This window comes from Prinia subflava, chromosome Z (assembly GCF_021018805.1).
Source record: "Prinia subflava isolate CZ2003 ecotype Zambia chromosome Z, Cam_Psub_1.2, whole genome shotgun sequence".
Taxonomy (NCBI): Eukaryota; Metazoa; Chordata; class Aves; order Passeriformes; family Cisticolidae; genus Prinia; species Prinia subflava.
This window is the reverse complement of record NC_086283.1, coordinates 5,426,352-5,440,885: the sequence shown is the minus strand read 5'-3', so window position 1 is coordinate 5,440,885 and position 14,534 is coordinate 5,426,352. Positions and strand designations below refer to the sequence as shown.

The 14,534-nt window shown below is 40.2% G+C and overlaps 1 protein-coding gene across 1 annotated transcript in view; it reads left to right on the top strand.

Annotated features, from left to right (window-relative positions):
- The window catches only part of LOC134564261 (transmembrane protease serine 11E-like), a 39,931-nt gene extending 31,329 nt beyond the window's left edge, over positions 1 to 8,602 (top strand). Inside the window, exons 6-10 of the mRNA XM_063423013.1 lie at positions 2,842 to 2,880; positions 4,887 to 5,082; positions 5,850 to 6,109; positions 6,890 to 7,032; positions 8,374 to 8,602. Coding sequence (XP_063279083.1) covers positions 2,842 to 2,880; positions 4,887 to 5,082; positions 5,850 to 6,109; positions 6,890 to 7,032; positions 8,374 to 8,535 — 800 coding nt within the window. The 3' untranslated portion in view covers positions 8,536 to 8,602. The remainder of the gene's footprint in view (positions 1 to 2,841; positions 2,881 to 4,886; positions 5,083 to 5,849; positions 6,110 to 6,889; positions 7,033 to 8,373) is intronic.
- Positions 8,603 to 14,534: the final 5,932 nt, after the last annotated feature.

The window sequence follows — 14,534 nt, the reverse complement described above, 5'->3', positions numbered from 1 at the left end:
ATTTTACAGGTATTCAATGCAGGTTCAAGTCAAACTTGTTTACAGTAGCAGCTTGAACACTGCTTCCCTAAATGTGGCACAAACAACTACTTTTGAAGCCATATGTGGTTGGGACAAGATATGACACTTTAATTGTTACTAATTGATGCTTTTTCTTGGTAGTGCAAACAACTAGGGCAAACAGTAAATGAGCAGGGCAGAAAAATTGTCTCTCGTGCCTTACAAGTGATTGCTTCAAGACAGGGCTTGCAACACGTTGGCTGGCACAATATGAACATCTGTGCTCTTGAACAGGCCAAAATGTGAAGCTGGTAACAAATGAAGGCAAGCCCCTAGCAAGGTAAACCAGTAAGCAACCTGATTTTCAGTGGTATCATGTAACCCAAAGTGCTCCCTGCTTTTGATGGGATCTACTGTGGGCTCAGATATCTGAAAATAGAGTCAGTTTCTTCAGTTTTCCAAACACAATGTGTGTGCTCTGCATTTGGGACCCTACCCTAGTGAATACAGCACTGAATTTGCTGACAGGGTATCACTCAAAAAGGCCACTTTTTCCTTCAACAGTGGATGAGTAGCAGAGTGCAGCAGTTGCATAGTAGTGATCCAAGAGATGCTGACATTCAAAGCTGTACAGACTGGCAGTGTGCGTGTGGAAGGCTTGTTTCTCCAATTACACAGAAGTTGATCCAACTGGAAGCAATGGGTACAATTTTGCCCCTGTGAGGTTTGTACTTTTTTCTAGGTGCCTCATAAAAAGGCAAACAGAGAAATAGACAAGGGCCTTGCAGAGCAGCTGTGACGCACAGCAAAATGCAATGCAATGAGAACATGCCAATTGAATTGCTTCCGGCACTGCACTTGAACAAGCTGGTTGCTCCTTTTGTCTTCTTGATGAGCTTTGCAACATAATGTAAGTGATAATAATTGGCTGCAGGCTTTATAATTATGAATTATGAGGCAAATATCTCTCCACCCAGAGAAAAAGCTAAAAAACATTGTTGTCAATATTGCATTTAAAGGCAAAAGGTCCTATTTCATTGAGAACATTTGTTGGTTTCTTACCAGTTTCCAGATATAAAGTGTTGGTGTGATTCAAATGATGAATTAGTTCTGAAGGCTGTATGAATTTCCAGGAAAACACTGGCTGCTCATCATAGTTGAAAAAAATGAATAGGGCTAGATTTTTCAAAACACTTCTGGCCAATATAAATATACAGGGGAAGGGTCCAAATCCTTAGTACGTGTTTACACCACTGCTGAATCCCTCTGCTGACCTAGCTGTTGCTCTGTGGTATTATTCCATTTTGCTGTAAGGGTTCTAGGAGACAACCAACCATATTATCCATGGAAATTCACAGAATACAACTAGTGTTACTGAAATGCAAAAGTATGTGTCCTTTGGTGTTCTCCTCCTTTTTTTCATATGAATTAAGAAAGTACAAGTGAGCATTTTTATTTGGAAGAGGACCTTGGACGTTGTGTCTTGCCCACCAGTGAAACATAATTATCTTCATCATGTGAACAGTTCCTGTTTATAGTGAATAAGACTTCAGTTCCCTTTATAGTGAATAGACTGTGTTGCCATATAAATGTCCAAATTTAACTCCTATCCTTATAAAATAAAGTGGTGGTTGCATGCACACATGGCAGCCCTAGCACTGCCTTTGGTCTGTAACATTCCCTGCAGACAAGCTGTACATGTGCTGGAGTTCTGCTTGTTTCCTTTCTTCTGTCATAATCTGCTTACTGTCACATTAAGAAATGAGTGAGCACACGTCTGGTACTGGTGGATTGCAAACAGACAATTCGCCCTGCATACCTGAGGAAGTGTCAAGCCTGCAAGCAAAACACGTGATACAAACCCAACAGGTGAGGAGTGTGAGCCAGAGCCCTTTGCATTCAAAAGAGACTCCTCCTGATGTGGGTTTGGTTCAAAACCAGGATATTATTCTGTACAGCAGCAAAGAGAAATGAAGAAAGTGGATAAGGATAGGGATCTGCTGAGAAAGCCTATCCAAACACAAAATATGAAGTTGTTGACACTAATATAGAATCACTATACAATTAAAAAACTGTGAAATCGTGATTTAAAAGAAAAAAATATTATTTTAAAAATTGTTTTGAATGCTGGAAGCTACAGTGGTAGCTCAAGTGAAAAACAGCATTCTGGAAGAAAAGGGTTTCGACCTTGAGCCAATGCTTGTTATTGTCAGCATGAGCATGTCATATTTTCAGTAAACATACAGCATGCATGTTAAAGGAGGGAATGTATTGCTAGAACCTGCTGTGCCATGCAATAAATTGCTATGAAATATCTATTTTAGTATTAATAGTGTATCAATAAGACAGGATAAAGGAGAGTGAGCCACTGCTATTGGAAGCTTCCATTGCTGCAGTGAAGTGAGTGCCTTCTGATCTTGAAGAGAGCACAGAGTACCAGAGCTCCTCTGGCCCTCTCTTGGATGCAATATGTGAACGGTTGATTTTTTTTTCAAAAAAGAGGAGCTTCAAAAATTTCTACCATAAAAATGTCTCCCCAACAAAATTGTAGGTCTCGAGTAATACAAGACTTGTTTTGTCCATACTCTCTCCTCCAGAAACACCCAGAGCCAACAGGATGGGCAGGATGAGTGCCTGGTCCTCACACAATACTGACTGCAGAGGAGGGCAACAGCCAGCACATGAACCTGATCATGTATGAGCTACCCTGGTTTTTCTAGCAGCCTCCTCAGCCATGCCTCCTGTGTGTCCTGTACTCAAATAGCTGTCAGGGAGTGACCATGAGGATGGGGAACCTTGTCTGTGCTGGGCTGGCCTTAACCTGACTGTTTTGTGTTTCAGGTGTGGAGCCAGTAAGAGCAGAAGCTATCTTCAATGACAGTAAGTGAGGCTTTTTTTAAACATCAGAAATCTCATCTCCATTCTTTAAAATTAGCATTAAGAGTCCCTGAGCACTTTTCCTGGCCCTTAAGAGCCTTTTCTCATCCTTCTGTGTAATAAATGTGACCTTGTACTCTCAGAAATTGGGACTGTGTAATTTTCTTTAGCATGCATTGAAAGGACAGAGGTACCATGAGGAAATGTATAGAAGTTACATCAGCCTGTGATTAAAATCAAAATGTTCTGGAATTTGGAGTGGCTGACAGCACAAAATTGTTCCTCATGGAAATATATGGAAATATGACTGGTCTTCTCAAAGCATGCTGTAAGGGTTAGATAGAGACACCTTGTTTTGTAGAGATGTTTTTAAATTTTCAGAGAAAGAAGTCAGCTTGCTTGGAGATAAAATAGTCATAAAAGCTATCTTTGCTTACAAGTTACGTTTCTTTTAACTCTGAGAAGGTTTGATGAGTTCCTTAGCAATAAGTTGTTAAACAATGATAGACCAAATTACATCACTTTTTGGGTGTGATGTAGGCGCTGGTGTTCTGGGACACTGATGGAACTGGTTTTTTTTCCCTGTGGTTTGAACATTGACTGCTTGGGTGGTTGATATGATTGTACAGTTTTAGAACCATTTACTGAAGATTACAAAGAGCTTTCAGGAGCGAAAAATGTTCGTTCATACAGTCTTATGAGCTATGGTATATTGTGAAGTTTGTCTTTGACACAAAACTTCTGTACAGGTAGATTTAGATTTCACTGTTTTCCTTCATTGTGGTTTTAAATCTCAGAAGAGGGCAGACTCTGCATTGAGCCCATGAACTTTTTAATGTGATGTAACTTTTCTTTCTTTTTCTAAATTTATTAATAGCCTTCTGTCTGCTGTGGTATTCCTGCCACTTTTGACCCTGAAGTACTGTTAACATAATATTGTGCAGATCCCAGCAGGAAAGGGATGAGTTAACACTCTCTGTGGCTCCAGTTTTTCACTTATGAGGACTTCAAGGGCTCTGGGGCTGCCAGCTCGTCAGTGACGAATTAACAATTTCTGCTTTGGCCCTCTCCGGGATCAATGTCTGGGAGACGAGCTGTGCAGTAATGGTTTGGATTGTGTGGTCACTCTGCAAATAATTTTAATCTCTGTCTCTTTTTCAATGAATTGGGATAGTCCTGTGTATCAACTTTCCTAATGTCTAGCTGAAATTGGGACCTGGATGAAAACTAGTGGGTCTTGGTCCAGGTAGGATGGATTTGATGCTGTTTGGATGGAAGAAGATGGCTGAAGTAGGTCTATTCATTGAGGAATTTTCTAAAGCTATGCAGAAGCTTCAGCTGCTCCTGAATATCCTGAGTTTAATAGCTGAAACTATGGATATTTTGATTTCTCTCTGGGTTTGGATAAAATTGCTTATATTGTGTCATGGATGCATACTAAGCATAGTATGCAGTATGAATTATCCATGCCTTTTGTCATCTCTGGTTGAAGCAGTGTGATGTTCTTTGCTTGAAGTGCCTCTCCAGGTCCACTTGCAGACTGCAGTGATCAGTTGCTTATCTCCAGGTGACACCTTCCTGATGTAATCTGCATGTGTGCATGGTAAAACCTATGACTTGGATTATTCCCATATTAGGTTTTGCCTTTTTCATATTTTATCTTAATGAGAAATTACCTGGGACATTAAAGTTGGCAATGCCTCTGGGAATTGTCTTGGGTGCGTGGTGGAGATTTTGATTCGTGAGTCGGGCTGCTTACAGAGCCAAGCCTGAATGTTTGACCATCATGACCTTCCATGATAGTCAGTTGTTCATTCAGGCTCTAACACATGGGTTGTGCATGAGGAGCTCTGCTCTGGGGGAGCTGGTGAAAGGTATATTTTCTTGTTGATGCCAATACATTTTCACAGAACATAGGTGGTGTGTAATGTTACATATGCTTCCCACAGCCATTTGCAGGATTTACTAAACAGAAGACTAGCTTGTACTCTCTTTTTCCTTTCTGACAGTCTGTGGGTTACGGCAGAATAGATCAGTCAAGTCGATGGCAAAATCCTCATCGCTGCGGATCGTTGGCGGACTGTCTTCGGCAGAGACCGGGGATTGGCCGTGGCAGGCCAGTTTGCAGTACAATAACATCCATCGCTGTGGTGCAACACTCATCAGCAACACATGGCTGGTATCTGCAGCTCACTGCTTCAGAGAGTAAGTTGTCACCTTAGACTCTGCAGCAGAATATGCCCCTCCTGTATCAAGTTATGTGGCTTTCCAGATTTGCACCACACCCCTGACTCTTTCCCAGAGAAACGATTTTGGAAAAGTCAGGGTTAAGTAGGCCCATCAACTGGATGTTTCAATGAGAAAGACTGGCCCTCGGGAGCAGAACTGGCAATTTTATGAGTGAAAGTCAATAGTCACTTGGCATGCTGACCAAAGAAGTGCAGAAAAGGTAAGGTGAGTGAAATGGTGGAGTATTTGTTTCCTGTTATATACATTTCTTAAACGTATGCCTTCGTGTTACAATGGGCCACTGCAGACTGCTACCAGCAGTTACCATCTCTTTCTCCCATCCCTTTGTTCAGCCATGCACTCCCAGCATTTTTTGTTTAAAGTGTGGCAATTGTGAAGCTGCAAGGTATTTTAAGATGGAACAGTTGATTGGACAGATTATTAATGTGCAAAAAGAGTAAGGGAAATGAAGAGTTTACAGCAGAAGAGCTTTTGGATTTGATGACAATGGTTAGATCAGGGACAAGGAGCAGGGGAGGAGTACAAGACCATGGCAGAGGAGGGAACGCAGGAGTGTCCTCTTCTAGAAGCAGCCCACAGTTCTGTTATAGGAAGTGATGGATGCTCCAACTGTCTAGTAGGGAGCTGGTTTGAAGGAGTTTTACAGTACAGGTACTCTGCAAATTTAAAATCCCCAACTCATATTTACAACAAAATACTTACAGCACTCTTACCCTTTTCAGCATGACTCACCCTCAGAAGTGGACTGCTACTTTTGGAGCTCTTTTGAAGCCACCAAGCCTGAAGCGATCAGTCAAGACAATTATTATCCATGAGAAGTACCTCTACCCAGAACATGACTATGACATTGCGCTTGTGCAGCTCTCTACACGAGTTGAGTTCACAAGCAGCATACACCGTGTCTGTCTGCCAGAGCCATCTCAGACTTTTCCCTACAATATTTACGCTGTCATCACAGGCTGGGGAGCTCTCACCAATGATGGTGAGTCCTGAGTCTGCCAGGTGACCTGCAAGGTCCATAAGCAGCAGCTCTGAGTGAACTGATATAACTTCTGTAGCCATATGTGATACAACAGCAAGCCTAATGTTTGCAATAGGTTTGCTTCGTTGTAGGCATCAGTTTCTTGTTCTAAAACTGGAGTGGATAAAGACAAAACTACAGTCCACTGAAGCAAAAAAAATAGAAGACTCTTCTGTTTTTCCAGCTTTTCCATTTCATATTGTAAAGTCTTATGACAGGTAGTCGAGCCATGCACATGTTTATATAGCTAAAAATTATTTTGCCAGCACTAGTCAGAAGCTACAGATAACTCTGTGCGCTTTCAGGTAAAGGTGCAGAGTGAGCTGTGAATTACTCAAGCTCACTTTCTTACCAGACCACATAAGAGTAGATTTAGCAATGGAATCAAGATGTCTTCAAGATGTCTTTTGTGTCATCTGCTCAAATTGCTAGGTAATTTGTGTTCCATGGAACATGGAGTTTGTGTTATATGGAATATGTGAAAAATATATAGCTTTACACTTACAGCACTATGTACCATGCCATCATTACTTCAGTCTTAATGGTACAGTTCCTAAGAGAGTCTGTGATTCTCTGTATGCTCCCCTTAAGGGTCTGATCTAGGCAGACCAACAAGCAAAGCCTCCACAATAAACCAAGTCAAGCTGGTCCTCCATAAGAGGACATTAAACACTCTTACTAGTATATTAACTACTCCAAAGTTATTTTGTTGACAAATGCCCAAATTGTATTTTCTCTCAGGTCCGGCCCCAAATGCTCTTCAGGAGGCAACAGTGAAACTTATTGACTCAGACACTTGCAACAGAGAGGAAGTGTATGATGGGGACATAACACCCAGGATGCTGTGTGCGGGATACTTGGAAGGAGGAGTAGATGCTTGTCAGGTAATTGTAGCTGAAAATGAGAAAGGAAAAGTATTTTAATGCTGACTGCAGTATCTGGTTGACCAAATCTTAATGAACAGTGTACTAATCCTTTAAATAGGCTCCATTCAAACAGCAATTTAGTTGTAAAGTGAAATAGCATTCAGTACACATTATTTAGCACTACACTTAATATGAGCTAAAAATTAAATGTCTCAAGTAGCTAACATCAGATATCTGTAGAGCTAAGAAGGAAGAAGGTTAAGAACGATAATTTAACAGCAAAAATCCACTGTCACTCACTGAGATTAAATTCTGGACTGGATCATATCAAAACAGATCTGTTACAATGTGATCTTTGGTTACAGACCTGCCTTAGTGAAAGGAAAACTGTCTGAAACCAAAATGACTATAAGGAAGATAGGTGTAAAAGAATGAGAAGGAAACATCCATGCTGCAGGTTTGCAAATGTTGCAAGGAAATGCTTATGTTCAAAGAAAAATATTTCCATAGTGATAACTCTTTAAAACATAATTTCTATTTATGTTATTTTTAAAGATTGTACTCTTAAAGTGCTGGTTCAATACAGACTCCTCCTTTAATCCCAGTCCTGCAGATTTTTGCACAAAGACAAACTCCTTGCAGAATAAACCCAGGAAGTTCATTCCTCTGTTCCTGGCTTGGCACTGAAAAGACCTAAGCAGAAGAGTGCAACTGCTGTTTAGTTCAGTAAATAATTTTGTTGAAAATTGGGGAATTTGGTCCATTGTGCGAAGATTGCCTCTCAGTCTGTAAGGTTCCCAATTTAACTATTGTTACCACATCATGCTATTAACAGTGTCAGAATTGAGCCTGAGAAAGTGAATAATATCTTATGGAGACATCATCTAACTAGATGACCAAGTTCTTGATGAAAGCTCCAAGCAAAAAGGATCTCTAAGCTCCTTTTTGAAACATTATTGCTGAAAGTGACTAAAATTATTTATTTTAAGAATAGCAATTATTATTAAAACCTGTTAGAAAAAAGGTTCCTCTGTCTTAGATTGCAGCCTATACTGGTGTTCCTGTACTCTGTACAGGAGGAAGAAGACAAGGCAGGTGGGAATCAGTGTATCACAAAACAGAACAGAAGCTTTTTGTTAGATATTTTACTGAAGCAGTAGTCAGAAGGTGCCCTGGCAAACAGGAAAATGACACAGACTTCTGACTCAAGTTTCAAAACCAGCCTGGATTCTGCACAAGTGGCTGCTCTTGAAATACTACATATTAACTTCTCTGATAGGATAGACCTTCTTGTCTATGGAGAAAATTTTATTTTCTCTTCTGATCAATCAAATATTTTTTCCCCTCCTCTTTTTCTAGGGGGACTCTGGGGGACCACTGGTTACTCCAGACTCTAGACTGATGTGGTACCTCGTGGGAATAGTGAGCTGGGGAGATGAATGTGCCAAGCCAAATAAACCTGGAGTTTACACACGAGTGACTTATTTCCGTGACTGGATTACCACAAAAACAGGCATCTAATTCCAAAGTTAAAAGTGGATTTAACTACATAGACTACATGTAACTCATATTTGTCTGTAATTCTGAAAGGTTATTTTTTTAAGTATATATATTCCTATGTAATTTTGGTTGAAGCAACCTTAGTCCACAGCAAGTGCTATCTTTGCTGTCAGAGATCCTCACCCCTTCTGAATCCATGCTAAATGTATGAAATTGTCTGCTTCATCTTTGAGCTGTGAAACTTTCTCCCTTACCAGAAATTATGAACTGACATAATTAAAATTACATTTTAAAGCTACCAATTTACCTGCTTTATAAATGCACACATTTTCCAGGGGATAAAAAAAGAAAAAAGAATTTTTTCTTCAGCCACGGGCAAGGTCCTCCTCCAGTGAAGCAAACACTGTTTCAGCTGTGTTTCTAGCAAAGTGGACCCTTGACAATCATTCTTGTTAGAGACTATCATCTGCGCTGACTCCAGCTGAGAATCTGGATGCTCACCTTGCTCCTTGGCCTTGGTAACTAAAAGTGGATCAGCAGGACTGAGGTTAGGTCCTAGCTTAGGAAAAGTGGGATTTCTGTGCTTGCAGTAGGCTGGAAGGAGAAAGAGAAAAGCTTGATGTTCTTATTGCAAAGTACATTCTAAACAGGAAGGTTTTTGTGGATTCTGTGAAGTTCAAGTTGCTTGAAGTTGCTATTGTGGAAGTGTTTCATCACAACACTGGGCTGCTACATCTGTACTTGTTGTCTTCTAGATCTACTCTGTTCAACACACAGTATGCTTAAGATGCAGAAACACAAGCTCTACCCAACTGTTTTCTTTAAAAAAAATTGCCCCCATGAACAATCTCCCTAGAAAGGAATATGGCATTTAAACTTGTTCTAAAGGAAAAATAAATATTCGCCACAAATGAACTGGGAACTACATTTTTTTTGGTCAAGAAACAGCATGCTTTTCCAAGGGCATGCCAGCCAGTGGAAACCATCTCACTGCAAAAAAAAGTGATTACTGATGTTTCACTGATGGATTCATCTCTTCCATGAATGAATATGATCCTGAATATGAATATGTCTTAGGAGGATGAAGAGTAATTTCATACTAAAGAACAGTCCCAATAAGAACTTCAGAGTAAATGTAATCCTTACACATTGATTAAGTACTTTTCCTACCTCTGTGCACAACCTCTCATGGATTGTTGGTGGAAGGTGGTCCTCTGTTGCCAAGGCCTTCACTATGGGGATCCAAACTATCACTCTAGTACTGTTACCTGTAGTCTTCAAATGACCACTGGACTGCTTAGGCTCTCAATACAGGACTCACAGGAGTCTGTACAAGACATGAATGAAACTGCAAGTCCCACAGCTGCACCTACTACAGCTGGAAGTTCTGCTGAAGCATCCTGCCTCCCCCATGCTCAGGACTGGATCTCTCTTCAGCCTTCCTACTGTGTAAGCTCTCCAATAACCAGCATCCCTGGGAATAAGATATTTGGCATTTCTTGAAAACTCACACCTTGAATTACAAGTCTACATATGAATGGAAAAACCTGTGTTTAAGACTTGGTGGTGTAGGAGGGGTTGTCTTGTTATTGGGCTACTTCCAGTCATTCTGTATATCTTTTGAATTTTGGTGAAATGCAAGTTGCCTTATCTCAGAAAGAAATCTACTGAGGATTTTAGATTAGTTTTAGTTTCAAAATAGTAGTACCTTTATTCTGATTTTCCATGGCATTGTCATTGTAAAAATAAAAGGATCTTGGGACAGTTTGGAGGACAGTTAGATGCAGCAAATTCATTTCCTTAATTTATTGATGAAGTTCATAATTTATGCACTTTTGAGTTGCTGCTATTTTTCAATTAAGAATTTACTCCAGGCTGGGTTCAGTTACAAAACAGAAACTTCGTGGAGCTTTGAATTAGATAACCTGAGCACAATGTTTTCTTCTAGTGCTCAAGTCCCCTTTTTTCAAAGGTATCCTTTGGGGAAAAAAATCCAGTTTTTGTGCCTCTTATTGCTTTGAAGATGGAAATAATGAGAAGTGTCCTTTACAATCAGCTGATGAATTGTGACTGAAAATAAACACTAGTTCACTTTCATAGACAGGTAAAGCTTTGTTTTGCACTTAAATCTCTTTTTGCATAGCAAATGGAGGGGCAACAATAAGGAGGTGAGGCCCAGATACAGCCCCTAGAAACTGGTTCCTACCTCACACAGCAAGTGACATGTAAATGCAATACCTTTAAAACGAGAAAGGCAGATATTCAGATTTTCTCATGAGTGGCTAAGTAGCCAAGAGGTGTGTGGGCTAATGTATACCTTACTCAGGGAGTCCTGAGCCAGCCAGATGCACTTTTCATACACTTTTAAGCAAACTGTCTGGCCTGGGTTGGTCTTATATTCCATGTCAGTGTTTTATTTATGATGACTCTGTTTGTTTTCTGCCTTAGAGTAAAACAATGAGGCTACTGTGTGAATAAAGAAAAGGTTTTTAAAAGCCTTTTATTATTGTTGATGTTAAGATTTGGCAAGGATTTAAACAAAATAAAGGCAATATGTTTCATAACATTAAATGTATTTAAAAACAACTGATCTTTTTCTGTCTGTAATTTTTCTTTGCATAATAATAATCAAGCTAAAATTTAAATATGCTACAAAATGGACTAATCTTCCTTATTTTATACAAAACTATTCTAAAACTACAGCTTTCTGTCCATTCCCTGTCCTAGGAGTTGTTTTGTTATTAACAGTGGTTGAACTTTACAGGTGTTTGAGCAAAGACAAGATAAGACATATAGTTTTCTAAAATAGTCAAAGGTGAATTTCAGTTAATATAGTTCTGTGCAAATTGGAGAACGGATCTGAAGCTTCATTCAAGAATTCACCCCCTTGCTTCTGCCTCTGTGAAAAAGCCTGTGTGTGATGTTGCATCCCTGCAAACTGGCTATAAGGAGCTCTTTGCAGCTGGTACCTGTTCTTCTGAGATTTCCCAGGCAGATTTAAGCATCAAGAGATGTGTTCCAAACCTATGGTTATTCAAACTGAGTTGTCTGGGGCTTTCCCAATGCTAATTTTCAGCTTGGAGCTGAAGTAGAAAAGAAAGAAGAGGCTGATTGCACAAGGCCTAATCATGTGAAGGAGGTCTGCTTGAATGACATCAATCTGTCATCAGGATTCCTTATGTAAGTAAAGCTTCTAGAAAATCCCATTCTGTATCTGCTATTCCTGTTAACAAATTAGATGAGCTGAGAGCCAAAAGTCATTATTTAACCCAATGAATGTTTATCTGGCAACTTGCAGCTTGTGATGCAGATTCACAGGCATGGAAAAGCTGGCTCTTCCTTTTGGAAATGCATTCATACACATCTCAGTGTGAAATCTGCTTAGGTAATTGGTGCCCTTGTTTATCTGGATTTATCAACATTATTAACATGGTTTCTAGGAAGGTGTCACTTCCTAGAGCAGCTTTAAGTGACAAGATCCTTTGGCCCACCCTTCTGGGAAGCTGGAATCCTTTTAAATATGCCATCAAAACATTCCTACACTGCATGGGTCGCCAAAAAGAGAAAACAAAGCCTCGCCAGTCATCACCTTGTACTTGCAAGAGCTGAGGGCAAGCCATAGCCTAAGGCAGAATATTTGAAAACCCATGAAAGATGTTGATGTAGATTTATGGTAACTTCTGGACTGGCCTGTGCACTAAACGGAACTGCATTTGGCTTAGTATTTTCAAATAACACATTTTTAGGGAAAAAACTACAAGACTTTTGTCTGCTAATTTGCTTATTAACTAAATCAATCAGGGAAACAAACGTACATCCCCAAATCTCTACTATGAAGTCCTCAGTTAGAATGTGAAATTGCATCTGTAAACCAGGAAATTCAAGACTAAAAATACCCAAGTGGCTTGGATATTGCCAGCAGATGGAAAGGAGATCTACAGCTATTCCAACTTCAGCTCTATTTGGAAATTCTGTCTCTAAAGAGGTATTTAATACCTGGATGCAGAATGAATCTACAGTGGTGCACATAAACTGAAATTGCAGAGATTTGGGACATGAATAGGTTCAAGTCTGGAGGTGGTGATGTTCTCCTGGCCACAGCCTCATCCCACGCAATTGCTTCAGCGAGTCTGTAAACTGACAGCTCTGCTTCCTACCTCAAAAGCTATAGCTCACTTTAACATGATGCAAATATGGAGCTGGGTTTTCCTTTAAAATTATTTTATTTAACCAATTTTACTAAGATTTGAATGTCATATGTAGTTTTTAAGAAGAAGGCTATGGGGGAAAACTCAAATGACTCCAGATATTTCAAATTTTGCAGTCCTAGAAAGGCAGGGGAAACCCTCTATGTTTTTTGATTTGGTACCATCAGCCTAGAGAGTTCCTAAGTGAGTACACCTGCTAACTGATGCATTTGGGAACTTGTTTCTTTGGTTTCTGGGGTAAACAGAATTTGTCCATTTCTTCGTGGCATTTAATCTTAGAAGGCCCATATTCATGGTTTCACCGATGGTTAGTGTTTGCCTCGTTACTGTTAAAGGGTTAGGTGAGAATTAACTGGATGTTGCTGCTTCTCCACTTGGGCAGTATTTGCTGTGACTATGCAAAATCTGTTTCATGTGAGAGGACTGTATCAAAATGGACTGGGTCTTGAAAAATGTAAAGACCTGGACACAAAGATGGTAGGTAGCAGATTTTAAAAAATTATTATTATTTTTCATAACACATTTGATGGGTACATGCTTGAAAATAAGAATGGTTAGGTTAACCTTGAAAAAAAAGGTTAATTTTTAAGGAAAGGAACCACAAAAATAACGGCAAAAATCACCGACAAGACTAAAAGTTATGCAAGTGACAAAACTGAAGCTGACTTTTTTGGGCATATTTTAACTCTTCTTCATCACCCCACTCCCCGTTTGTCACTGGAAGTCTGATTAATTCTGTTCATTAGATACACGCACGGCTCTTTGAAATTATTGTGTTGAAATAATGAAGGCAATTCTTCCATGTTCTGATTGTTATGCATTATGTGAAAAAGCTACGAAGCAAATACCGCCTTTGCATCAATTCCTTTTCTGGTAAGGGTTGCAGTCGACTTCCCGAACGGTTTTCTCCGATTATCCCATCCCTGAGCTCGGCATTCCAGACTTCGAGTGGCCTCTAGTGGTTGTCCGAAATTTGCCCACATCTTCTCCAATTATTTCTGCGAGTGTAAACAGCAGTGTGGCAGACAAGAACCTTCACCCTGATCCTGTCAAAGCACAGCCCAAGTGTGAACGAACACGAGTTGTCCAGCTGCTCTTAGTCCTTGTTACTAATTGAGTACAAAGGCTGTGTGCGCTCTTGGACTGAGGCGTAAATCTTGAGGGTTACTAGAACTCTGTTAAAGGAAATGCCAAAATAACGTTCTGGATGCTCACAAAGAGAACAAAACTTAGGTCATTTTGCCCTTACAAATTCCCCAAACCTCAACCAAGACAGACCAAAAGCTTGCCTCCCCAACTCCCCCCGCCCCCCTCCGTGTACCGTAGGATGCAGCTTGTTGGTTGGTCTGTTTAAAGTTATAAATATTTTTAAATACAAAGTGACTATTCTAGATTCACTGTATGCAGGGACACTTTTGAATGCTTGAATCCCTCCCATTCTAGACTAGACATGTGCTAATGGTATCATGAACGATTTCAGCTCGTCTCACCTACTCCAGTGATCGGCATGACTAAGGAAAGGCAGGGTTCAAGGTGAAGGGAGGTTAACCTGGATGATGGGAAGGTGGGCTGTGCTGGGATCTTAATCAAGAGTTTGGGAAATGGGATAGAAAATATTGATAGGAGGACATGTTGGGTTTACGGGGCTGGTGTGGAGCTGGTGGTGGAGGCAGTGCAGTGGCTGCCACGGCTTGCTCTCTCCTGCTTAATCACCACCAAAACAAGAAGAGAAAAGGTTTCCTATATACCACCTGGCATGGGCTGTACTTCGGTTTTGATAACTCTTTGCCAAATCTCCTCTACGGCCTTGGC